The sequence below is a fragment of the Pocillopora damicornis genome, chromosome 12, assembly GCF_964200805.1.
Source record: "Pocillopora damicornis chromosome 12, jaPocDami1.2, whole genome shotgun sequence".
NCBI lineage: Eukaryota > Metazoa > Cnidaria > Anthozoa > Scleractinia > Pocilloporidae > Pocillopora > Pocillopora damicornis.
The window spans coordinates 2136663-2160363 of NC_142681.1; the positions used below are offsets into that span (position 1 = coordinate 2136663).

Genomic DNA, 23701 nt, shown 5'->3' on the forward strand with positions numbered 1-23701 from the left:
CCTGGTCAATATTATCACACTTTTTTTCATTACCCTTCTGCTTAAATATAAAAATTTTATAAAGAAATTCCTTTTGGCTATAACTGGGAATGAAAGAGTCAGTTACATATTTACTACACTATCTCTTTTATTGTTTTAACAATATTTACAACACAACTTTCTTAATGTTAAAGTTCATATTACCAATAATTGCCTTCAAAATGTCAATCATAATCTGTTTTTTTCCAAAATAAACTGACCCAACTGTAGTATCACAACATTACACTGATATCTACATTTCACACATTTTACAATTTGTTAGAAAAATTGGTCAATTTCAACATTTAACTCAATTAACAAATTGTAACCTATACTACTTCTAAAACTTAGAACAGCACAAATGTTGTCATGTCTCTCTTCAGTAACAGATCACAAACGATGTAAAACATATGTCAACCATAAAAAAATGGCACCTGAGGTGCAGCCAATGTTCCTACCACATTTTGACATCATCTGTGACATATTTTTTTACAGAGGCATGGCAACAAAGAAACTATTTTGTTTTCATATGATTAAAAAGGACAATACTGTTAATGGTGACTTCATCACTGCATCTCTCCTCCAATAATAGATACATCTTGGGTAAGAGCCAGTCAAGTGCATTTTAATTCAACTGTTCATGTAGAAAATTCACATACGACACATTCTTGACCATTGGTCCTTAAAAAATGGTGGATTCTTCAAGTGAGACTTATTAATGCGTTTCCTGCCTACATAAATTGCCTTATTACACTTATTGACTAAATACAAAATATGTATTTCTAAGCTGAACTGAAACTTTGTTTTACACTTCATATTCCATTATAATATTGTAACAACTGACAGAATTGGAAACAAAAAAATAAATACCCTTCTAAGCTAGTGACAAATGATCTGGGAATGAACATTTTTTCAGGAGAGAATCACAAGATGATCAGTGGTAATTATGGTGCTTTATTCCCTCCTAAAGGATTTGAATTAACCCTTTCACTCCCATGACGAAGAAAGAATTTTTCCTTACAATGTCTATACATTGAAAAGGAGACAAGTGATGAGAATAAAACTGTCATCAGGGAATTAGTAGTTGATCTAATGCCAAATTCTCCAATCTAACATCATGAAAATTGTACAGCAGACAATATGGATAATTATTTTGGAGATCTTGGGAGTGCAAGGGTTAAAGCAATTAAAAGCCATTCAGGAAATCCCTTACCTGAATGTGGTTATTGTGGTAACTAAGGTATTATAGATTGTTATCCTTGATTGGTAAAAATAATATTCTATTTTTACAGCAGATAAAGCATTATCATTCAATATTTGAGTTCAATTTGCAGGTATGCTCTGATACAAAAATTTCTCACTGTCACCGTAACTTCTCTTCTATTCAAAGCCAACCCACCTAGTCATCCCTACCACTTGTTATATTCATCTATAAACACATGAACACAAATCAGACAAACACATCTCTCTCATAATTTTCATTACTTTAAATCATAAGTTATGAATATGATCTATTTACACTGGCTAACAATTATTAAATACAAAATTAACTATGAAAAATATAAACTCATTCAAATTGAACATTCAAACATTTTTGGAATTATAGATATCAGTTATGCAATACCACTGTGCAAGTAGAGGCCCTTGAAAGATCAAACATCCTCTTCTCAGGTGACAATCATTTAACAAAGAAACACTTGAATATAAAAAAAAAAAAAAACAAAGTATCAACCTTTGTCTCACAGGGAAGACACTTCCAATGTCAATCTCTGTTCTGAAGTGACTTCATCAGAACAAATAACCAATATTTTTTTTATAATATTAACAGAAAAATCATTTACAGTTAGATCCAATCACTGATCAGAGAATACAAATGTATTCTGTTATGTAATTTATAAAGCACAATAATTTATTCTAATTATTCCTAAGTTCATCTGTTCACAGAAATGGTGTAACCATTCAACAAATATTGTTAGGGTTCTTTGATAACCAAGTCACATGTTTAAACCCTTTAGCTCCCACAAGTGACCAAGACAGAATTTCTCCTTACAATATCAATACAATATAAAGCAGGCAGGTGATGAGAATAGAGAAGAACATCAATCATGGGATTATTAGTTGATCCAATACCAAATTCTCTGAACTAACATCATAAGAATTGTATGGCAGATAGTAAGGAGAATTACTAGTCAGATCTTGGGAGTGAAAGGGTTAAGTCAAGTACACTTAGATGGCTTGTCATCTTTCTCATCTTGCTTGAGCTCCTTGGTAACAGAGATAACTGTGCCTTGAGCAGGTAAACTGTCATTAGATTGTGATGGCAAGGAACACAAACAAAATACCGATGAATAGGAGTGTAGAAAATGGCCATCTCTTTCATGTGAATGCAGATCCAGACCCAGTTCTCCATTTCCAAAGAAACCAACCACTGGAATACCAGGAAATACTTGTTGAAAAATTCCAGTCTCTACATTCTTGGCATGGTAAAATTCCTGACCTCGACCAATGCATGACACCATAAAACAAGCGGTATTTTTGTTGCATGTGATGCCACACTTCCTCAGCTCCTTTAGACTTTCCTGAACACCTTCTACTGTTTCTCCATGATGAACCATTGAAACGGCCTCAACATTTCCTGTAAATGCCAGTCCTACCACACCTGCATTCTTCACTTCATTATCCACCATCACAAATGACTCAACAAGTCCTCCAATTATTACTACATCTGACTTATAATCTTCTTCACTGTTACAAACCTTGAGTCAAGAAAAAAGACACAGAACTATTATTTCTATCACTTCTTGATAATACCAAATACAAATAAGATATTGCATTTCAAAGATAGCCATTTTGTACACCAAAAAAGGTTTTTCTTCTTATTTACTTCAGTTGATAAAGATGCAATTCACACTTGCTGAAAACTGTATCTTGTCAGTAAATCTGCTCAACATCTTTGTTTCATTATATTTTAAAAATATAGAAAAGTACTACATATAGTATGTAATTTTTGTCCTGTGGATAACAAGCTAATGAAGAAAAAGAGCTCAACAGAAAGGCTAACCTGCCAAATTCCTGATGCTGTTTTTCCTATAACATCAAGATTATATGTGTCACCCTTGGCTAAAAGAAAAGCACACTTGACTGTACCATCAGGGGGAAGTCTCAAAGATTTCTCCCAGCGAGATTTGAATGTTCTGTTATTCTTAACCTCTGTGGCACTCAAATTTATAACCTCTGCTGAAACACCTTCAACTTGTGGCATGAGCAATAAAGCAACACCTTCCGCACTTTCCAACTCTTCTGCAAAACCACCCTCTGCTGTTCCAATAACTCCTGCTCCAACACTTCCAATAAGGGCACATGAACGAGGTAAACATCCCTTTACAGTTGTTACTAAAGTTTTTATTTCATCTTTTTTTCCTTCTTGAAGGTGAACCCTACATCTGCTCAGTAAGACAATGCAGGCTGCAGGAACAATGGGTAGCTCATCCAAGAATTCAACAATTTTCTGTCCAAGCATTTCCATTGAGAGCTAGAAAAAACAATCTTGTCTTTGACTAATACATTTAAAAAGCTTTTACAATACTAATATGAGTCACATTTACAACTAAGTCATCAAAAAGGCAAAATAAACTTACTGATGATGGCTAGCCCATCATATCATGAGTAAATAATAAAAGCAAACCAGGATAAGAAAAACAAAACAAAAAAACTGTATGGATAGTTGGTAAATGCCACAAACAGAGAATAGTTTTAGGGGTTCTGAATCTAAACAAGGCATACAATTTCAATATAAAGAATCTTCAAGTCAACAATTTGCAACCCCAAATTCATCCTTGAACTTGGTTGCTTGTTTAACAAATTTTATGTCACCATCAAGATTTTCTCTCCTCAATAGCCGACCCTTTCCTTATCAATGACTACCCAGCCCCACCCCCCCCAAATAACTAATCACAGACCTTATTATTAATTAAAAATAATAATTAATAACTATGATGGTTTTCTTTCATATGCTCTCACCATTATGACCAATTATTTCCCTACAATAACAAGGAAAATGAACCGAAAATATGTACTTTTCACATTCAGAGTGCGTTGCTTAAAAAAGCAAAAAGGAATTGGTCGAAAGCAAAACTACCTAAAAAAAAAACACAAAGAAATATTTTGAGTGCAGAAACGCAATTATTAATTCCCATTCTTCTGGATTTAAAGACTCCCATTCTCTGATGTACAAAAAAGGCCAATTGAAAGTAGGATCACTGGTATATTCAGTGGTCGTTTTGAATGACAAAGCACTAATTGACGGAAAAAATAACCAACAGTTTCCTCAACAGGACTATTAAGTACGAAGACCGAGAAAGCTCTCCGGATCAGGTAAATTCTGAGACATTGAAGATGTTAATATTGTGTAGATATTTTGCTGATATAACAACATGCTTTGGGAACCGTTCACGGTATAAAGAAGAAAGATTCCTTCATCAACAATGAATAAACGCCCGTCTATCCTTACCTTTGAGGTACAGGGAGCTACGTGAGGTTCATGGTGAGCCTCAAAACTAAGCCATCCCAATTTTTGTCGTGAACGAAGAACTCGTCTAGCAGTGTCTCGCCACAAGCGACTAACTTGCGCGCAACTAAAAAGCGCTCTAGCCGGCAAGAAAGATAGAATTATCTCTACAACTTCGGCGAGAGACGAAACATGTTCCACTGAAGGCCTTCCACCCAACTTGGAGGCCATTTCTATTGTAGAATAACAACAGGAAATTTCACGAGCCCTGGTGCACGGGAAACTTGTTTACATCTACCAGGTGATGGGTTCATTCGGAAGACTGAGTACGAATTGGAAGTGAGTGAGGACGAGGCGGGGGAGGAAGGGGATAGATTACGCATTAAATTTAAATTGAACGGGGGTGGGGGTGAGTGAAAACTAGATCAAACTCATGATAATTCGAGTTAAAAGTATGTGAAATTCATACAAATAATGCAACATGAATATTAGAAAACTGGGGTATGCTTAGTGTTTGCACTTCTTAAGAGATAGTTTGTCTTGCTACCCTGATTGAATAGGCAAAAATAAGACCTAAATCAATGTTTGAAAGGAAGATGGGCATGTAGGGTACATATTTATTGAAATAATGTGATGATTTGTCATGAAATATAACCTTACATGCCTTGGAATGTCTGCAAAATACCAGTATAAGTCCCTCCGATGGGAAACCATCCTTGATAGCTAAATATAAACCTCTGCCTCTTGCACAAACCTGGGGCAATTGCTGATCTTAGGGGGGAAAATATAGTTGACCCATCTTAGCAGCTCAAATGTGATAAAGAAAAAGGAAGAAAAGTACACCAGAATGGAGGAAGCTAAAATCGTTTCATATCCAACAAGCACAAGAGGAATAATTGTTTTATTAAAAACACCCTTAAATATAGATAAATCTTCCCAACCTTATTTTGTAAGTAGGGTACAGCTACACATATACTACTCTGGGGCCTCTTTGTATTTCTTAACTTGATCACTAGAAATCTCACTCATGAAACAAACTGAGAAATAGGAGGCCAGTCAAAAGTTTGATCTGATAATAAAAACCTCACTAAAACAAATTTTTCTTATAAATTCACATACCTCTGTCTTAAAGACTTAATAAATAAAATTGAATTATAAAATTGAATTCCCATCTGTTGAATCAATGTATTTCAATATTTAAAATAAGGTCAAAAATCTAGATGGACCTCATTAAAGACTAACTACTCCTTCATTAGTGGGTGAAGAACTTGAAAAACATAATCATAATTGTTTATGTTGAGGTCCTGAACTCAGTTTTCAAGAACATAGGAAACTGTCAATTGTACACCCTCACTTCTTTCTTGATTTAACCCTTTAACTCCCAAGATCTGATTGTTAATTCTTCCCTCTAGCTGCTACATATTTCCTTGTAAATTAGTTATGAGAATTTGTAATTAGATCAAGATAACAGCTTCTACCTAGTAAGTTTGAATATTCTCATTACCTGATTTTACAGGATAGTGTACAGATATTATAGGTAAATGTTACTTGTTAATCACTTCTGGGAGTTTAAAGGTTAATCAGGAATTACAAATAGAAATTTACTCAATTATACAATTTCAGCTAGTGTAACAGAGGTATCAATATTTGAGCAATAAAAGACATCAAATAAACAAATCTTCTTTCCAATCTAAGACTCAAAATTGCCATGATCATCTTGCAGGAAGCACAGAAAAAACTGCAAACTAAACAACAAAGATTTATTCAGTAAAAAGGCAGCTAAGCATATCAAGCTAAAATATTTCAATTCAAACTAATTTTAAATTTTTGGACATTTTTATCATAGTTGAAATATCACAAATTATAAATTGACTTATTTCAAACTTCCTTGTAGGAAACCGCTAAAATTCATAGTCATCTGCAAAGAACAGAAAAATAACCAATTGAAAGTAGTACATCCAAACTGTCCCTTCATCAACTGAGTTGATAGTGAACAATTTGCCGCTGAAACAAGTTTCAGATCAATATCAGTATCTGGGCAACTGCCCACCTACCCCTCCCCTAACTCAACATTAACCTTAACTTGTTGTCAATTGACTGTTGTTGAGTTAGGGGAGGGGTAGGTGAGCAGTTGCCCAGATACTGATATTGATCCCAAGTTTCTAATGCTGATTTTTTGAGTATTGACCCTTTGTCAGAGCTAAAAGGGCTAACAAAGTATCTGCTATAGAAACTCTCTACAGTAGCCAATTCACATCATCAACTCAGTTGAGAAGGCCAAATTATCTTGCAATCACCTAGAAAACCTTCCTTTAACAATCACAATATCATTGTGTACCTTGTCTTTCAATTGTTGACACAATCTCAACGCTGCTCCAATGAGTAAAACAGAATCACTGAGTCTTGGGATTGAACAATCAACCTTGTACAACAGGAATGCAAAAATGAGTAAAAAAATTATCAAAAGAATGACAATTGAAAATTTCATGGCCTAATTTAGAAAGTATATAAAACTGACAAAGGCAATGTTTTTTTGTTGTTGTTGCAAAATAGATAAGTTTACCATACCTCAAAGTGACTTGTGATTTCCATCCATTTGTTATTAAATTCACTGTTTATATGCAAAGGAAAAGATTATCAAATTTGATTAAATGTTCATACCTGATCAAGATTGAGATAAGAGTTACAACATAACACAGCTACCAAATAGCCAAATAGAAGGTTTATAACAAGACAAGACATAATGATGAGCATAACTGAAGTGTATCTGCTCTCATCCTGATTATTGTCATTCCCCTGAAGTACAGAGTACAAAATTCTAATGTACAATTCTACCAAAGAGGTATTCAACAATCACAAATCACATCAGAATGCTTGTCTGGATGAGTAATTTCTGAAAGGACTGTTCTGGGAACTCTGTGACCATCATTTCTACAACCGAAATTTCAGTGATGTTATCCATCAACACTCAACATTGATAAAGAGATAATGACTCCTACTCAGGTTGCCAAAATATATAGCCAATGACCAACAAGAGCTTTTTTCAAGAAAACCCACACAAGGGGAGATCTCTTAGACAGCTGGAGAATTCACCAGCTACTTAACATAATTCTCTGGCTTCATTTTGATGGTCTGAGCTATTTTTTTATTCAGAGGTGGAAAATATCCTCCTGTTATTTCACATTTTTCTCCTGCAACTACATTCCTTAGCCCTTTAAACCCTAAGAGTGACCAGAATCTAATTTCTCCTTACAGTAATATCTCTGAGTCATTCAATAAGATCATGAGAATAAAGGAAATGATTGCCAACTAAACAAGCCTTGATTGCTAAACAAATTCTCCTTGTCAGCACCAAAAGAAATGTCTGGAGAAGAGTAAGGAGAATATGGAGACTGATGTCAGGGTGTACAGGGTTAATGAAAACCCTGCCTTCACTCCTGATGATCACACTATACAAAGTGAAAAAGTGCTTACAATGTTTGTCCAACAGGGTCATTCTCTTGAGGAGGCTTCTAAATGGGAGGTAAAAAAACAATAACATTAAAAATCAGTTAATATACAGTTTGTGATGCATGCACATGTTATCAAATTCTTGATACGTAAACACACACAGTAATGCTTATTTAAAGAAACTTACTGAACTTTGAGGTGGAACAGGAAGCGTTGTTAAAGTGTAAATTGACAAGACAAGTTTGTCGCTATTGAGGCAGAAATATGCTACCACATCATCTGGCAACCCAGGCTTGAACACTCTCTGAAAGAGAAGGAACAGTACTCAAAAAGTGATGCAAGCATACCATTTAAAGCTAACTATTTATCATTAAAAATTAATAAATATTCAGGTGTACCTGGTCACCAGATGCCAACATATCTAAAACTGGTGTTTTGTCAGGCAAAGATAGTCTGGTCTTTCCTTTTGTCAAGAGGCTTGTTATTTCTTCTACAACCTAATAAAAAATTATTAAATTGGAACAAAAACAAACTAAGTTGAATTGTCTGTAAACACAACTGAGACCCTTCCAACCAGGGAACAAAATGTCTTTTTGTTCAACATTATGAAATAAATATTTCAAAATCTCTTACCTTGCTGACTTCTTTTCCAGAAGAAAATTTACAGTTAGCTTTGGTTTCTTGAACCTTCTCAATAGCAAGTTGCAAGTAGTTTATAGCATCTTGAATCTACAAAAATGAAATATTATTGACATTAATTAGTCACCAAATAAAACATGATCAAGTAAAATTAACTCCAGATATTAAAACTGGGTTGGAAATAAGCAAAGTAAATGTAAAGAAAAGGGCCCTTTAAAATGAAAAAAAAAAAAGATATTTTCACCTGTTTTAATTTCCATGGCAGCCGCTCTCTAACAAACACACGGAAACCAGAGCTTGAGACTTTAGGAAGTTTAAATTTGAGGTCCTGCAAAAAATGTTTGATTGCAGGTTGATAACACTCCTGAATCAGATTTCTCTTATACACAGTACATGTATAAAGGTTGGTGAACTTCCTCTATATCAGCTCTCATAGAACCTAGTTCTGATCCTTTAGATTACATTTAAGACTGTATCACTGAGTATTTCATAGCCAGATAAAAAAAGCAACCTCAAAGAATAGGTATTAAGTAACTCACAGCTTTTGAAATGTTTTCACCTTCCACAGCAACATAACCTTTAAGGGCGTCACTGCTGTAATAAAAATTAACCTGTATGAGATTCATCAAATAAATTTTAAAAGATTTTAGCCCTTAATTAAATGTTTAATTTGAATATAAAAATTTAACAATAAGCCTTTGTCTTACTTGGGTGTGGAAAGCATAAAGTAATCTTGTGGCTTTATTTCTCCTAAAAAATTTGACAAAAATAAGAGTATGTTTATTCAAAAAATAATTGAATAGACAAAAAAAGGATTTGGAAATTGAACAGATATTGAGAATAACCCAAAAAAATTGCATTTCATGTTCTTGTTCCTACCCTGTAATTCTCCTGAGGGTCCCTTTGATGGTACACTTGTTAGTTTTAAACATTTTGAACATTCCTTCAATTCAAATAATTAAATGAAAATTTAAAAAATATATATTTGTTTCACTGTTCCTTAAATTCTTAACTTTCACTAAAATTGTCTTAACCCTTTAACTCCCAGGAGCGATTTAAAACTAATTTCTCTCTGAAATATCCATACATAGTCCAGTGAACAGGTAATGAGAATACTAAAACTTATCAGGTAGAAGTTGTTACCTTGATCTAACATCAACTTCTTGTGACTTGCTTACAAGGAAACATGTAGCAGGTAGAGGGGAGAATTAATAGTCAGATCTTGGGAGTTAAAGGGTTAAGCCCCTCAACAAACCCACCCTCTGTTCAGTAAGTAAACTAACAATTCTAGAAAATGAAGAAACAATTAATTAAAATGTAATAGATAAAACTATAGGTTTGACAAGATTGTAATTTCCCAGTGTGATGACACAACCAGCCACAGCCAGGTTCTCTCCTTCTATTATCACTAAAGCTATGCTAAGCCATGCCATGTACAAGATACACCAGCCTAATGATATGCACGTTGGATTCCCAACTGAGATGGGTTGTGTCCTCCTGTACCGGTACACAAAGGAACAAAACATTAACGAACTGCGTCACAACTCCATGTATGGATATGAAAACAATAGGAATTCCCCCTTGTACCAGTACACCAGGACAGCCCCCTGAGATGTTTAGGTTCAAGACCCTGCTACATCATTGTGCTATGTTCAGAGGCAAGATACCTAACTTCCTCAGTGCCTCTCCAAACTGTGAGGGAGCCCTTAAAGATGCTGGGGGTGGAGCAGAGGGGGGAGGCAACCTATGAAAGCCCCGCATCTCAGGAGGAGAAGAGATACTCTCAGTCGCACTGGGCTACTTGGCTTCTAAGACTTGAGCTCAGCCATGCCATGAAGATAACCTTACCATATGCTTCTTTAATATGATATCATCTTGGCTTACGAGTTCTGACAGAGCTATTTAAAGTCAAAGGTGCATGTACGATTCAGTTCATCATATTATCTGTTCTACAATTCCTCTTTCTTCGTTTAAAGCTTGATGACAATGTGAATGTCAGTGGCTCTATATTCCGACGGTAGCTGTTCCATGTGTTACTAGCACACACAGACACACGCACAAGGCAACATTTATCATCATTTATAGCTGATGAATATACCTTTCACTTTATATTTTGATTGAATCCACCCCAAAAAGTTCTTAAGAGCATCTCTCTCTTAAACAAAATGACTACAAGGACTAGCAGGGGGTGTGTTAGAATTTAAATTTACCTGTAAAATGTTTCCAAGTTGGATCAGCACCTTCGGTACATGTTCACGCAGCAACCACTCAAACTCCAACCTCTTTATCAAGAAAAGACAAATGAATTTATCAAAAACCGTTTTAAATGCTCTCCTGCTTTCATTTTGATACACTTTCTGATTTCCTACCAAGACTTGCATATCTTCATCTTCCAGTACCTCCGCCATGTTGGTACATTATGATTACGATATTTGAAGTAGTGTACTTCTTCCTATGACTGTTCTTTGAGCCCGCGGAACAATAACAGTGCTTCTCAGTCTCCTCTCGGATATATTCATCCATGTGCTGTCGATATTTAAAAGGCTGAAATGATTATTCTCCAGAGGGTTGTGTCTTCATTTCTTCTTCTTGGTAAGTATTTATAGCATTGTTTCCTGAAGGAAACGTCAGTTATTTTCAATGTATGGTTTCTGTTTCATTACAGTACCGATTATTGCCGCCAGTGATTTTGGAGGTTTTGGACCCGATGATCCTCAGACAGGATTCGAATTTGGCGCTGTCACGGTACACCGAGTGATTAAATTTCTTACTTCATTTGATTTCTTTCTCGATACACATTTGTATTTTTGAATGCATCATCGTCATAGAGATTGCGTTATATTTTACAATATACGTATTTCTAAGTGAAAACACACGGCACAGTGGTTAGCATTGTTCTCGACATCTATTGTTGTCTAAATTACAGATAAAACATCACTAACACCATTCATGGAATGTAAATAGTAATATAAACGTGGCAGAAAAATAACTGATAAAAGAAGCACCCGCAAATTAAGATTATAATTTATGAACGATCTTACAGAACTTAATATATGAACGATCTTACAGAAAGACGAAAATTTCGTGATCTGTCAGCTATCTGAGCACCGTGTGAAATATAGATTTAAGATAATTATTTCATATTGCATAGGGAGGTCTTTGTCTTAAGATCTTTGAAGGGGGGTGGGGGGATAGTGGTTTACAAAAATACGTGCTATCAAGGAAAAGTAGTGATTGTTATTATTGCTGTTTACTCAGTTTTAACTCAAAGATGGAAATCAGCTTTGTGCGTTTTTAGTAGCTATTTTAATCTTTTGATTTGTTTTCAGGATTCCAAACTTGGAAATGAAACAGATATCTCTCCCATAGGTACATTAACTAATTATCCAATTGAAATAATAATAATAATAATTATTTATAGTGTTAACCCTTAAAATGCCAGAAGTGATTATGATGTAACTTCTTTCTACAATATCCATACATTATCTACCAAACAGGTAATGAGAATACTCAAACTTTTCAGGTAGAAGTTATCTTGATCTAACTCCAAATTCTTGTTCTTAATTTACAAGGATATGTGTAGCAGCCAGAGGGTAGAATTAAGATTTTAGTTTATTCCACTGTTACTTTTTGATGATTATGTATTTTTCAGAATAGATACTAAATGATGCAGTATTTTTGGATGCTGTTTGGCAAATGTTAAAAAAAAAAAATTATTAATGATCTCTAGAGGATTGAGGTTACTTTGTTTTCAAGTTGTGATCATGAGCATGACTTGTGGTGTGTGCCATACATTGAGGTTTTAAAACTTTTTTTCCACAGGATTAAAGGATATAGTTATTGTCATCAGAAGTCAACATAATGCTTTTCATGTCAAAAAAGCAAAAGCTCTCAGACAAACCCTGAATGAGCAAACAGAAGCTCTAGGAGAAAAGGTAACTACTGAAATCTTGACTTATCTAAAGCTAATAGAAATCTTTTTAGATAAGGAGTCTTGTAACTAATTGATTTTTATATTTAAATGTGAATTCAAATCAATCATTTTCCAGGATCACTTAGAACTTAAAATGATGCACGAGGATTGGGCACCCCATGGGGCCTGGACTATTCTTCCAGCAATAAATAGGTAAGACTGAGTAGTTTTAGTACAAGGAAATTTTTTTTTTTGAAAGTCCAAAATCATTTAAGGATCAAATATATTACTACACATGACTTGACTTAAATTAGAGTTTTAATTAAACAGTGTATGTGTGAGAATTGGCTTTTTACATGATGATAAAAAAATGCATTTTTCATATTGTTTTAGCTTGGTTGAAGATTATGGTGATAACAAGAGATGGATATTTTTTTGTGAGGATGAAACCACCATCAATTTATCAGGACTTGTTCAAGTCTTAAACAAATATGATGCAAGCCAGGTGTGATAAAAAAAGTAACTTGTCTGAATTGTTGCTGTGATGATAATGAGATATGTCTTAACTGTTGGAACTAACTGAGCTCCCACAAGTGTAGAATTAATATATATTTCTCCTCGCAATTTCATGACATTACCCCGCAAACAGGTAATGAGAATAGACATGCTTATTAAGTGGAAAGTGTTATCACAATATTACAATAAATTCTCTTCACTAACTTACAAGGAAGTGTGTAGCATCTAGAATAAAGAATTGAATCAGATCTTAGGGGGTTAAGGGTTCTAGAATACCATAAATGTATGGAAGTCACAACAGTTGCTGAACTAATACCAGCTTCTCTCTCTTTTGCTCCCTTTTTCTTGTTGTAATAATTTTCATGTAAAAGTAATAGGCTTCTGATTGGCTGAAAACAAGTGCATTTTTTATGTAACACAAGTGCAAAGTTGTAACACAAGAGCAGATTTTAAATGGCACGCACACTGTCAAAATTTTGTCTGTCTTGACTTTCTATGATGTTCTTTCTTGTAAATTAGTTATAAGTTCTAACATGAGTCCTCAAGCAATTTCATGAAAATAAGCACCTGTAAATTTTTCAAAGACTAAAAATTGCAACGGCCAGGATTTTTATTGTCTTATTTACCAATTTACCAATGTTTATTAACACCATATTGCACCCAAAATAATGTTATTACCCATATAATATGACAGAGGAAAAAGTGGGTGGGGGAGGGGTGGAAAAGGACCCCCTAACCCTTTTGAAGCCCTTGAAGCTTTTGAGGGGAATTTATCATATCTGTTCTTTTGTGATATTTCATCAGGAGATGTTTCTTGGACATGCCATTCAAGATGAACAACCAGCAATTATTCATCACTTTGCATTCCATCAGGACCCATCACAGTTCTCTTTTCCTGACTTTTCAGCTGGATGGGCTTTGTCTGTACCACTACTGAACAGGCAAGTCAGAACACCCTCTAGTCTGAGTTCCTAGTCAAAGAAGAAAGTTTCCTTCCTTTATTTATATGTGTATTAATTTTTTTATATATTTATCTACCTACTAAACATTTATTTATTTTTACTCAGAGCTAGCAATCTCATTTCTTTATTTAGATAGCCCATCTAAAAGACAGTTTTTCTAGCCTCTTAGTTGTAGCTGGCTAATCTTTACTTTGTCATCTTAGTGAAGATTTAGTGGCGCTGTGAGAATAAACGGGTCTACCAACACAATAGATCTTACCATGCTGAAGCTTGTCTTCAGTTATTAAGTGTGAAAACGTGTCTAATGTGTAGAGAAGAATGGCCGATGGATATTTAAGTTTTTTTAAGGGAAATGGCTTATTTGAACAATAGTTTTAACTTTTTTTGAATAAAAAGAAAAATATTAATAAAACGAATGACTTCCTCCACTTCTGATATCCATAACACTTACACTACTGCTGATCGTCAAACAAAGTTGTTAAATTACCTATAAAACTGTGCAAAGAACTGTTATTCCTAAAAACAGAATTTGGGAAGTCAGCGTTTACGAAAATCAGCGATGATGAATGCTTTCACGAAAAAATACGAAAACAGAGATAGTTATTAATTTGCAATCGTATCTAGTCTGGCTTCTGAAAATATTCAAAGACAGTTCACCTTGGGAAAAAAAAGATGGGAGAACAGCGAAATGAAATTGTGGCCTTAATCCGAGTATTACCATAGAGCGAATATTTTTTTTTCTTTCCCAATCTCGTTTTTCTGTGCTTGGCCATTTTTTCCCATTTTGCTAGAGACGCTTCTTTGTTTAACCCTTCAACTGTAATAAGTGACCGAGAAAATTTCTCCCTACATTGTCAATAAAATTTCTTATAGACAAGTGACGGGAATAAAGAAAAACATGAATTAAGGATTTGTTAATTTAATACCAAATTCTGCAAACTAACATCATGATTTAATGATAGAAATTAAGGCGAAAAATTAACGAGATCCGGGAATCAAAGGGTTTAAAATTTATCCCCAGAACTTTTAAAACAGAGTTGAATGCCAAATTCAAGCTGAATACCGAATCAGACCTCAAAACTTGAGTAGTTTGAAAGCACGCGACAGCCATCGTCCCAATCACAATTCTTTCACTCGTTATAGAACTTAATCAGTTTATTTCCTTATCTACAATTCTATTTACAAAAGTTAACACTCCTTTCTAAAACAAACGCAAAAAACTGAAATAAAAAAGTACATAAATGTTGTAACCTTGATTGCTCTCAATTTGTTTAAAAAAATAGAATTGGAAAAAGACTTCAAGCTGATCCACCAAGGTCTGACTTTACTATTGACGTACAACACGAGGTAAGGGATTCAAATAGTACACAATTACGTGTGAATTCAGCGAGAAAATTAATTATTTTACTGCTTCAGGAGAATACCTTGTTCCTGAAAAGTCACTGTACAATTTTGTCAAGTCACAATTTTACAAGTTCTTGAACACCTTCCGCGTATGTCTTTTAATCAAAGTCTTTGTCGAGATGTCTCCAGTCACAAGTTCTGCTAACAGCGTCCGTCTCGTTCACGTCTTGAGTATTTCGTCGAGATGTTGTAGTCCTAAGTTTTAAACTGCTTTCGTCTCGTCCAGTTTTGTAGAAGTCGCTCGTCTGTCTTCAAGTCACAAAGTCTAAATTCAGCGTCCGTTTCATGCGTTTCGTCCCTTAGTCTTCACGTGTATAATCTAGTATCTTTCAAATCGCTTTACTTTGTGCTGGTGTACTTTGTAACGGCTTTTGTTCCTTCACTGACCGCGTGTTTCGCCAGTTCACCGGGCAGAAGCAGTCGAATGGCGGTCTGAATTTCGCGAGAGCTGATTGTAGATTTTTTGTTGTAGTTGGCGAGTCGAGAAGACTCGGTTGCAATTCGCTCGAAGATGTCGTTGACGAACGAGTTCAAAATACTCATGGCTTTACTGGATATTCCGGTGTCTGGATGAACTTGTTTCAGAACTTTGTAGATGTAGATAGCGTAACTTTCCTTTCTTCGTCTACTTCTCTTTCCTTTGCTGTCTCCACTCTTGACTTTTCCGGTCATCTTTGTCTCTTGCTTCTTTCCTGCGGTTTTTGGTGGCATCTTCAGTGTTTCTCTCTGTAGTACAGTAGTACAATTGATTGATAACAACTTTGGTTGGTTTCGGTTTTATAGAAAAATTTGCGATGCTTAATTTACAAACGGATCGAAATCTGCAGTATTTCATTGGCTGTTGAGCAGGGAAGTTGGGAACTGCACGGATAATTTACACTGGTATCATCATTAATTAGCAACATTCTTCCACGAAGTTTTAACAAGTTGTAATTGTTCTATCCAAAACTCAGAGAAGAAAAAGAAAGAAAATTCTTACCAGATTGTACCATACGTCGACGAAGGGGCGAACTAAAATGAAAATAAATGCTTTTTTTACCAGCCATGTTTTGTGATAGATTTAAGAAAACCCCATGTTTTTGTTAAAATATAACACTCGCCATGTTGAAATGTTTATATTCCCACCCGTTCCCGTGAGATCGAATTCTAAAGTAATACCTCATTAGACTGGATTGTTACCTTTTCTTAGGTGGCAATGTTCATTCGTGACGAGGGTCGAGGCACGCTGCTCACAGATGTACCCGAGTTCTGCACTAGCGAACCCAGGGACAAACAGGAATGTGTGACGTCTTTGAAAACTGGGGGCCCTGACTGTGTATGTTCATAGTATACGTTTTAGTTTAAGAGGGAGGGGGGTCCTTAATTATAAACTTATAAATAGGCTAAATAGCATTTTCATTTTTTCGTGAAATTTAGACCTTTTTGAGGAGGTAACGTGGGGTCCCATAACTTTGGCCTCAAGCAGTGAACTCGAGTAATAGCTAGCAGACTGAAAATATTATTAAATGCGGGAACAGAAAATTTGAAAAAAATTGGGAACAACTGCAGACCGAAAGAAAGCAAGGTTTAAACCTATTTGGTTCTAAGTATTGTGTGTAAAGGATCGTCTCTAAGAACTCTATGGGATTTCCTCAGGGTGAGCCGCTATCTTCGGACAATATATTTTTCGCTGTCAAGACTACAAAGAAATACCACAAAGACAGAGGTATACTTGACTTCATATTTTCTTTTTCATTGTGTAAAAAGGAAATGCCTGGTCATGCCAGGTATCCTAAGGCTCGTGTACGTAACCTTAATTTTTGCTGGAGACCTAATTGCAACTATGTTGTTGTTACTATCAGCTAAATTTGGCAATTTAGCTTTTTAAAAGATATAATCACTACTATATTGATTCAGGCTGTTTTTCGTCTTGGTCGTCGATGGCTTTTGCTAATTTTAAATTAACCTTAATGCTACCATCTTGAGGTCATAATTTATAGCTCTACAAATAAAAAATATTTATTTCTTTTCAGTGCCCATTGTGCAGAAGACGGTTGGAAAGCACGCCAAACACATTGTGTACTACAGCGAGACAGAGGATCTCTCCATACCAACAGAGAACATTGGGGTACCTAATACTGAGAGAGGTAAAGTCAGTTATTGAATAGATATTTGTCGAGAAACTTTTCAAGAGGGGGAACTTTTGAACATCGATTTCCGGTGGAACGTTCCAGAACTACCCAACAAGTAGATATTTGCTCCAATTCCTTGTCGAATGGAAGTTTTGGAAACCACCTTGAATCGTATTCCTTAAAACGCTTATACTGACAAGACAGTTTTCAGTTGTGGAGATTTTGCCAATTTGCTAAGACGGTTTTTATTTTTTTTAACACGTTTTGTGGCCGAGTCTCTCCTCCCCCCCCCCCCCCCCCCCCCGATAATTTTACTCAAGTTATCCTCCGACGAAATTCCGTCTTCGTAAATATGTGGAGCTTTGATCCATCAAGTTTGGTAAACTGGCGGTAAAAAAAAGCTGCTGGAGAAGGTTTAAGCTCTTAAGTCAATCAATGAGCTTAAATTCCATGAATAAATAAGACAACCATAGCTAAATCAACATTCTAGTCATGGTGCAATCCGTTAATACGACCGCCGCCATTACATGTCAATTTATTCCAAACAACAGGTTGGTCTGAGTAGCGAGGTTGTGAAAGGAAATAGCTGGAATATATTTCATTATAGCCGGGGCAGAAGTTATTTTATCTGAGCCAGTCTCCTTTGCTAATAAAGGAGGCTATATTTTAGGTTGCTCTGGCCAATGAAACGAAATGTGACGTTCTGAAAGGAAACTGGACCAAGATTTGTTTTATTTTGCTTATGGTTTGCTCACATCGCTGAGCAGCTTAAGAGAGAAAGTATCTGGTAGTCTATTATCTTGGTTTCCGCTTTTTTGGGGGTTAATAATGTATTTACATTGGTATTTGTACTGAATTATGGTACATTCGAATCGCGACTTAGAATCTCTCTAGAATCTTCTATGTTCCCTGCGTTTTCTCTTCTTCTGTGGCAGCAAGTTTAGTCAAAACAAATAAGTAAAAGAGGGGAACAGGTCTCATACGGTTTTCGGTTCAGTTAAAGTCACCGGTGAGGTGGAATTTTGGTTGAAAATCCTGTCCATCTCTTTAAAAGAACCCCTCCAGAGGTTGCCCCGTCTCTTGTCTCTTGTGGTGACCCTTTCTAGTTGCTGGTTTATAAACTTGTCTTCGTAGATTGTTCAAACCGTCTTTCTCTCGTATATTCATTCGCTTAACCTCAAGAGTAGAGCTCAAGATCGGTAAGAATGTCCTCTTGCCTTCTAAGCCGGGTTTAACTCGGTTTTTTCTGCCTCCCAAATAATTTTCATCGTAGATGACTAAAGGAAGTCGTCTTTGTTGAGAAAAGTCAGCACCCTGAGACAAAGGCGTTGCTCTTCCTACCGTATTCTTTCGGGGAATCACTGGCCGACCTTGAAGTGGAAAATCACAACAATGCATTCTTCTACCTGGTCTTTTTCCATCGCTGTTCACGAATTCAGTTCTCGCAGTAATACCGGGGAAAGTTAATCTCGGTATGTCGACAGCCCCGTTGACTTTGGACATCGTTTCATCTTTGTTAAGTAACTCTTGATAAAAGCTACCTTGCCTCAGAATTTTTCTTCTACCTTTTTCGTCTCTGGAGCGAACGGAATCCTTTCGTGCGACACCCATTTCAGAATCATTGCCACATATTTGCGGTAGAACAAACTTTCTGCCCTCGCTGTTGAGTGTACGTCGCATCCCAACTCTTTCCGCTTGGAATTTGCCCTTGCTCTTCTCTGTAAGCATCTATGAAGTTATAGTGATAATTTTCAATTGGAGCCAGTCTTTATGTCATAGTAGATACGCAGTTTACGACTGATCGGGTTTTAAGACAAAAGGCAGTCGTTAATTTGTCTATCGGATAAATTGTCTACAAAGCTCTAGCAATTGTTCTCAGAGGATAAAGTGCTACTTTAAACCTGGTCAGAAGATTTACTGTCGTGTCTACTTCTTTATTAGGTGTCATCACTTGCACATAAACAAACAATGGATATTAATAAACAGAAGATTTAAGATACTTAACATTGAATGATCTTCCTGTTACATTGACCCAGACGATACCAGACTTGTTTTTGCTCCCAAAATATATCGAATCCTATGCGTGCCTCTGCTGATAAATCTTGCGAAATAGAAGTAAAATACTTTACTCATCATGTTTAACTTCGTTCAATCTTAAGACCTTCTCTCTCTCTATGGCAATGTTATAAGAAATTGCCTTATGATAGAATTTTTTATCTGAGATAACTTACTTCACTACAATGTCAGTGTAATTATTGCTAGGGAAAAAAAAGGTTTGTAATAAGTTAAAGATGCTCGACAAATGGAGCTCCTAAAGCAGCTTAAAATGAATCAAACACTTGTAAATGACGGAATGTGGTTGTTGCTAATTTTGATTAGGGTATGTTAACAGAACACTGCCGCATTATAATCGTAGGACAACTGTTGGTGTAAAGAAAAAAGAGAAATAAACTCCAGTTCTTCTGTTTTGACCATGTATTTTTAAGACGAGGCCACCCAACGTGAAAAGCAATAATAGCCGTAGACAGACGTTCAAATTTCCTACTGGGAATCCACATCACACCGCAGGTTTGCTGCTTACAGAGTGGAAATTAAGTCGCGCCTCCAGCAGAATGCCAGTTGTTTGTTTCATTTGTTGGTGGGGGTGGGGGTGGGGTTGGACAGGTTTCGCTAGGAAGCTAAAATTAATAAGTTGTGTACCCATGTAAGGGCTCAGGGCTGTTGCTTCGGTGAAGATGAGGAATATTTCTCGATTTGTAGGTCAGATCCGGAGGAACACCTTCAAATGCCTTGATGAGTAGTTGATCGGTGTGGCTATGATGTCAAATTTAAACATCTCTTGTCGCTTCTTCCATTGGAAACCGGTAGAGCTCTGTAGGTTTGAGCCCGAGTTTGAGACCCAAGCTTATAAGAGGAGAAAGGTTAAGACAATGTTAAAGTTTAGTTACGTAGTGTGGTACTGTTTCTATTTCAGGACACTGTGCTAAGTTGGAGGCCATCATCAAGAGATCAGTCGCAGACCCCAGGGCTGCTGACAAACCCTGGCTTGTGATTCTCGATGATGATACGATAATGAGGTAACCTCGATAACTAAACAGGCTGTTGGCTCCTCCACCCAGAAATAGAAACCTTTATCGCAAAATCGGCTCCTTTCCCATCGCCTCGGGAGGAGGGATCTATAAGGACGCGTTAAGAACGCAATTCGAGATTGCATCTTACGTCGACTGATAAATAGTGAGGAAAAACCTTATTTTGCGTTCCAGGAAAAGATTATGCGCAGAAAGTATCCATAAGGTTTCGTTACAAGATATCAGGGCAGCTTGGCGAGAGAAAAGTAGTCCTTGTCTTCATGGCACAATGTAATGAAATGAAAATAACATCTATATATTTTCCTAATATTCTTTGATCTTTTGTTTTTTACTTCTTGTTGTTGTTGTTTTTTTAACCACTTCCCGCAGCGTACCTCGGCTGCAAAAGTTGTTGGCGTGCTACGATCCAAAGGAACCAACCCTACTGGGTGAACGGTACGGCTATGGACTAACGGGAGGGTTTGGGTACGAGTATATCACGGGTGGAGGAAGGTACGAATTGCATTACTTTTCTAGTCTGACCTTAAACTAGTCTCTGGTCCCCGGCAGTTTCTAAACCATACATCTTCAACTCTGCCAATAGTCCTTTGAGTGACCTTCATGATCTCATCAAACACTAAGAATTTTAATTTCCGCGCCATAAGTAGATTAACGAGAGGAAACAGATAGACCGGGAACATTTACCATTCTTTTAGTTTAGTGATTAATACTAAATGTATGTTTTTTGTGGTGTGTATGTCCAGTATGATTCTAAGCCGGAGTGGTATCGAAGCTTTGTTAAGCAGTGGATGCAGCTGTTGGGAACCAGACTCTCCCGACGACATGTGGCTGGGAAATTGTTTCCGCAGATTGGGAGTTCCTCTGACGCACTCCTCAGCTTTTCATCAAGTAAGTCATTTCAAAGGTAATTCTTTGTTATTATTTTGCCTTTTGATAGTAAGCACTCGTTTGAGAGAATGTCAGAATAGATTGACGCACAGTACATCTAAAAACATAGGCTTACTCTGTCACGTCAGTTCAGCATGAACATACGATGAGGTATTTTCAATAGCTGATGAGGACATAGGTAAAACTCGTGCACCAATAGGTTACATGATTCTCGCATTGCCTCTCTCCATTTAGAGGTATAAATGAGTAAGGGTAAAATTTCTGGAAAAAGGAAAACGGAGAAATGCTGGCTGAGGATGACCTAAGATGGTCTGGCGTTAACTCAAGGGGGGAGGGGAGGGGGGTGGGAGTAGCAACACTTCTAACCGTTGTATTCCAATGATATTGGGATGAGATCGGGAAGACTAGGACTGTCCGGCTCCTGAACTGACAGAATGTAAGCCTAAGTGCAAATTCTGGCAGACTTTCTTTAGTTTTGAGAAGTGAAACAATGTTCACTGCTCTAGAAACTCCCTCAGCCTCATTCTTTATCGTTCCTCTCTTGTTTCAGGCCAAGCCAAATGAGTATGTGCCTTCACTTCTGGCACACCAGACGCCCGTCTCATTCCACAAACATCATGACTTAGATCCACTTTCCGTTTACGAAGAATATCTCAGTTGATATCTCAGAGTGCTCTGTGAAAATGGTGGTGTTAAGTTATGGACAAATTTTTACGTAAAGTGTCTTTGTTCGACAAACTAGAACTCCATGTTTCGAATGAGTAAGCGGACAAAGAAAATTGAAATTTTCAATTATACAATTGCGAGTCAGTGTAAAATTAGAACTTCCAAGGAGAACCATTTCAGGCAGGGAATTGTGGGTTTTTGAGTGCAGAGTATTTTCCTCAAATGACGAACGTTTCTCTGATAATCTGATAATTTGAAGTAAATAATATTTCTAGGTAGTAAAAAGATGCAACATTTTAATTCTTTATGTTGTTCGTTGTGTCTTCTTTCTACGCTTTCTTACTGAAATTTGCAGAGTTCTCGTCCCTCTCGCATTTCGCCGGTGTCTTAGCCAGTAATTGCATAAGCAATTTTTTTAAGAGGGCACGGTAACGAATTTTTTAATCTGATTGGTCCCATGGGCTGGCATGATTATTTTCCTCTGTCCGCGGTGAACAGTAACGCCTCCTCGAATCGTCATGTTGATCTATTTTCGTGAATGAATTGGCAGTAATCTTCAATAATCAGCATTAATCATTCCTCCATCGACGATTGTTTACGCAGTTTAATCTCTGTCCACTTGTACATGGTAAGGAAAGAATCGCACTTCAAAGTCACGATACTAAAGGAGATGGTAAAATTTCTGTACAGCCCCATACTACATTAGGCATTCAGTTCTTGACTAGAGAAAACAATGAACAAAACAATACATTTCCATTGGAAAAACAGATTTGTTTCGACAATAGTATGGGGCTGTGCGGAAACTTTACCAAGGAAATGATCACCACTGTTTTGCGTTTTATTTGTGGCTACTGCCTCCTACAGGAGGTGATACCACATATGTTATCGAAATGAGTGTGTGATGGTAACAATAGAATGCCGAATTTCACCCGATTTCGACTAGATGTCAGCTATTGTTTTTTCCCATAGTATCTTCGTAGTTCAACTTTCGCAATAGTGATTATTAGGCGCAGCACAGACAAAAAAAAACGAATGCCTTTTAAACAAATTGTGCCTAAATAACCCAAAATATTTCCTTTTTCAGTTCTTCCCGTGGCAATACAGCAGACGATAAATATTGCACGATCATTTCAGGATGGCGCTTGATAAAAAGAAAACTTTTCCTTGGGGAATTATCTTAACAGGTGTGATCGGCGCACCATGAAACTTAGAGGACGATTTTTTTCTTTAAGGAGAGGAAATTTCGCTGTTTAAATCAGTGAATTATTCCCAGAAGAGCGAAGATGTAATTTTTTTAACGGTTCTTTCTGTAACATTACGGTCTCACTTGTGTCCAAAATCGGCCACTACCGTCCAGAATCCCAAATCGGACACTAGTGTCCATAATCCAAAATCGGACACTAGAGGTCAAAATCCAAAATCGGATACTGGTGTCCAGAATGTTTCATTGGTCACTAGCGTCCAAAATCCAAAAGTGACCACCAGTGGCCAAAATAAAAAATCTGCCACTACCTTCCAAAATCCAAAATCGGCCACTA

The 23701-nt window shown here is 36.4% G+C and overlaps 4 protein-coding genes across 7 annotated transcripts; 1 reads left to right on the plus strand and 3 right to left on the minus strand.

The window, feature by feature from the left end:
- Nucleotides 1-109: 109 nt before the first annotated feature.
- On the minus strand, nucleotides 110-4841 carry LOC113665494 (F-box only protein 22). Its single transcript, XM_027181197.2, has 3 exons — nucleotides 4529-4841; nucleotides 3080-3550; nucleotides 110-2774 (listed from the first exon to the last, which is right to left on the minus strand). The coding sequence occupies exons 1-3, from the start codon at nucleotides 4754-4756 to the stop codon at nucleotides 2235-2237; spliced, it is 1239 nt and encodes a 412-aa protein (XP_027036998.2). The 5' UTR covers nucleotides 4757-4841; the 3' UTR covers nucleotides 110-2234.
- Nucleotides 4842-5407: 566 nt separating this feature from the next.
- Nucleotides 5408-11170, minus strand: LOC113665518 (protein rogdi homolog). Its single transcript, XM_027181223.2, has 13 exons — nucleotides 10984-11170; nucleotides 10825-10896; nucleotides 9494-9557; nucleotides 9322-9364; nucleotides 9154-9208; nucleotides 8859-8942; nucleotides 8609-8704; nucleotides 8374-8472; nucleotides 8163-8279; nucleotides 8000-8037; nucleotides 7094-7136; nucleotides 6864-6947; nucleotides 5408-6270 (listed from the first exon to the last, which is right to left on the minus strand). The coding sequence occupies exons 1-13, from the start codon at nucleotides 11020-11022 to the stop codon at nucleotides 6238-6240; spliced, it is 867 nt and encodes a 288-aa protein (XP_027037024.2). The 5' UTR covers nucleotides 11023-11170; the 3' UTR covers nucleotides 5408-6237.
- LOC113665519 (beta-1,3-glucosyltransferase) lies at nucleotides 10994-22468 on the plus strand. Of its 4 annotated transcripts, none has more exons than XM_089190317.1 (15): nucleotides 10994-11206; nucleotides 11280-11359; nucleotides 11944-11983; nucleotides 12437-12549; nucleotides 12664-12740; nucleotides 12921-13032; nucleotides 13848-13984; nucleotides 15289-15352; nucleotides 16599-16724; nucleotides 17045-17114; nucleotides 17422-17535; nucleotides 20495-20597; nucleotides 20979-21101; nucleotides 21353-21513; nucleotides 22048-22468. In XM_089190317.1, exons 1-15 carry the CDS (start codon nucleotides 11164-11166, stop codon nucleotides 22059-22061), a joined length of 1377 nt encoding a protein of 458 aa, XP_089046443.1. In that variant the 5' UTR covers nucleotides 10994-11163; the 3' UTR covers nucleotides 22062-22468. The 4 variants fall into 4 exon arrangements, with proteins under 4 accessions (XP_089046443.1, XP_027037025.2, XP_089046442.1 ...); XM_027181224.2 differs by having other exon boundaries at nucleotides 21353-21497; XM_089190316.1 differs by having other exon boundaries at nucleotides 11082-11206; nucleotides 11280-11368.
- On the minus strand, nucleotides 15145-16157 carry LOC113665520 (histone H2B.1). Its single transcript, XM_027181226.2, has one exon. The coding sequence runs from the start codon at nucleotides 16118-16120 to the stop codon at nucleotides 15749-15751; it is 372 nt and encodes a 123-aa protein (XP_027037027.1). The 5' UTR covers nucleotides 16121-16157; the 3' UTR covers nucleotides 15145-15748.
- Nucleotides 22469-23701: the final 1233 nt, after the last annotated feature.

Bases quoted from the DNA above. Each gene is read 5' to 3' on its own strand.
- LOC113665520 (XM_027181226.2), bottom strand. From the start codon at position 16,120: ATGCCACCAAAAACCGCAGGAAAGAAGCAAGAGACAAAGATGACCGGA.
- LOC113665519 (XM_089190314.1), top strand. From the start codon at position 11,164: ATGATTATTCTCCAGAGGGTTGTGTCTTCATTTCTTCTTCTTG. The intron at 11,984-12,436 runs GTACATTAACTA...TTTTTTCCACAG, and splicing joins AACAGATATCTCTCCCATAG to GATTAAAGGATATAGTTATT. The intron at 17,115-17,421 runs GTATACTTGACT...ATTTCTTTTCAG, and splicing joins GAAATACCACAAAGACAGAG to TGCCCATTGTGCAGAAGACG.
- LOC113665494 (XM_027181197.2), bottom strand. From the start codon at position 4,756: ATGGCCTCCAAGTTGGGTGGAAGGCCTTCAGTGGAACATGTTTCGTCT. The intron at 3,551-4,528 runs GTAAGGATAGAC...TGTTTTTTCTAG, and splicing joins TAGCTCCCTGTACCTCAAAG to CTCTCAATGGAAATGCTTGG. The intron at 2,775-3,079 runs GTTAGCCTTTCT...TCTTGACTCAAG, and splicing joins CAGCATCAGGAATTTGGCAG to GTTTGTAACAGTGAAGAAGA.
- LOC113665518 (XM_027181223.2), bottom strand. From the start codon at position 11,022: ATGGCGGAGGTACTGGAAGATGAAGATATGCAAGTCTTG. The intron at 8,473-8,608 runs GTAAGAGATTTT...ATTTTTTATTAG, and splicing joins CTGGAAAAGAAGTCAGCAAG to GTTGTAGAAGAAATAACAAG. The intron at 6,948-7,093 runs GTATGGTAAACT...CTGTTGTACAAG, and splicing joins AAATCACAAGTCACTTTGAG to GTTGATTGTTCAATCCCAAG.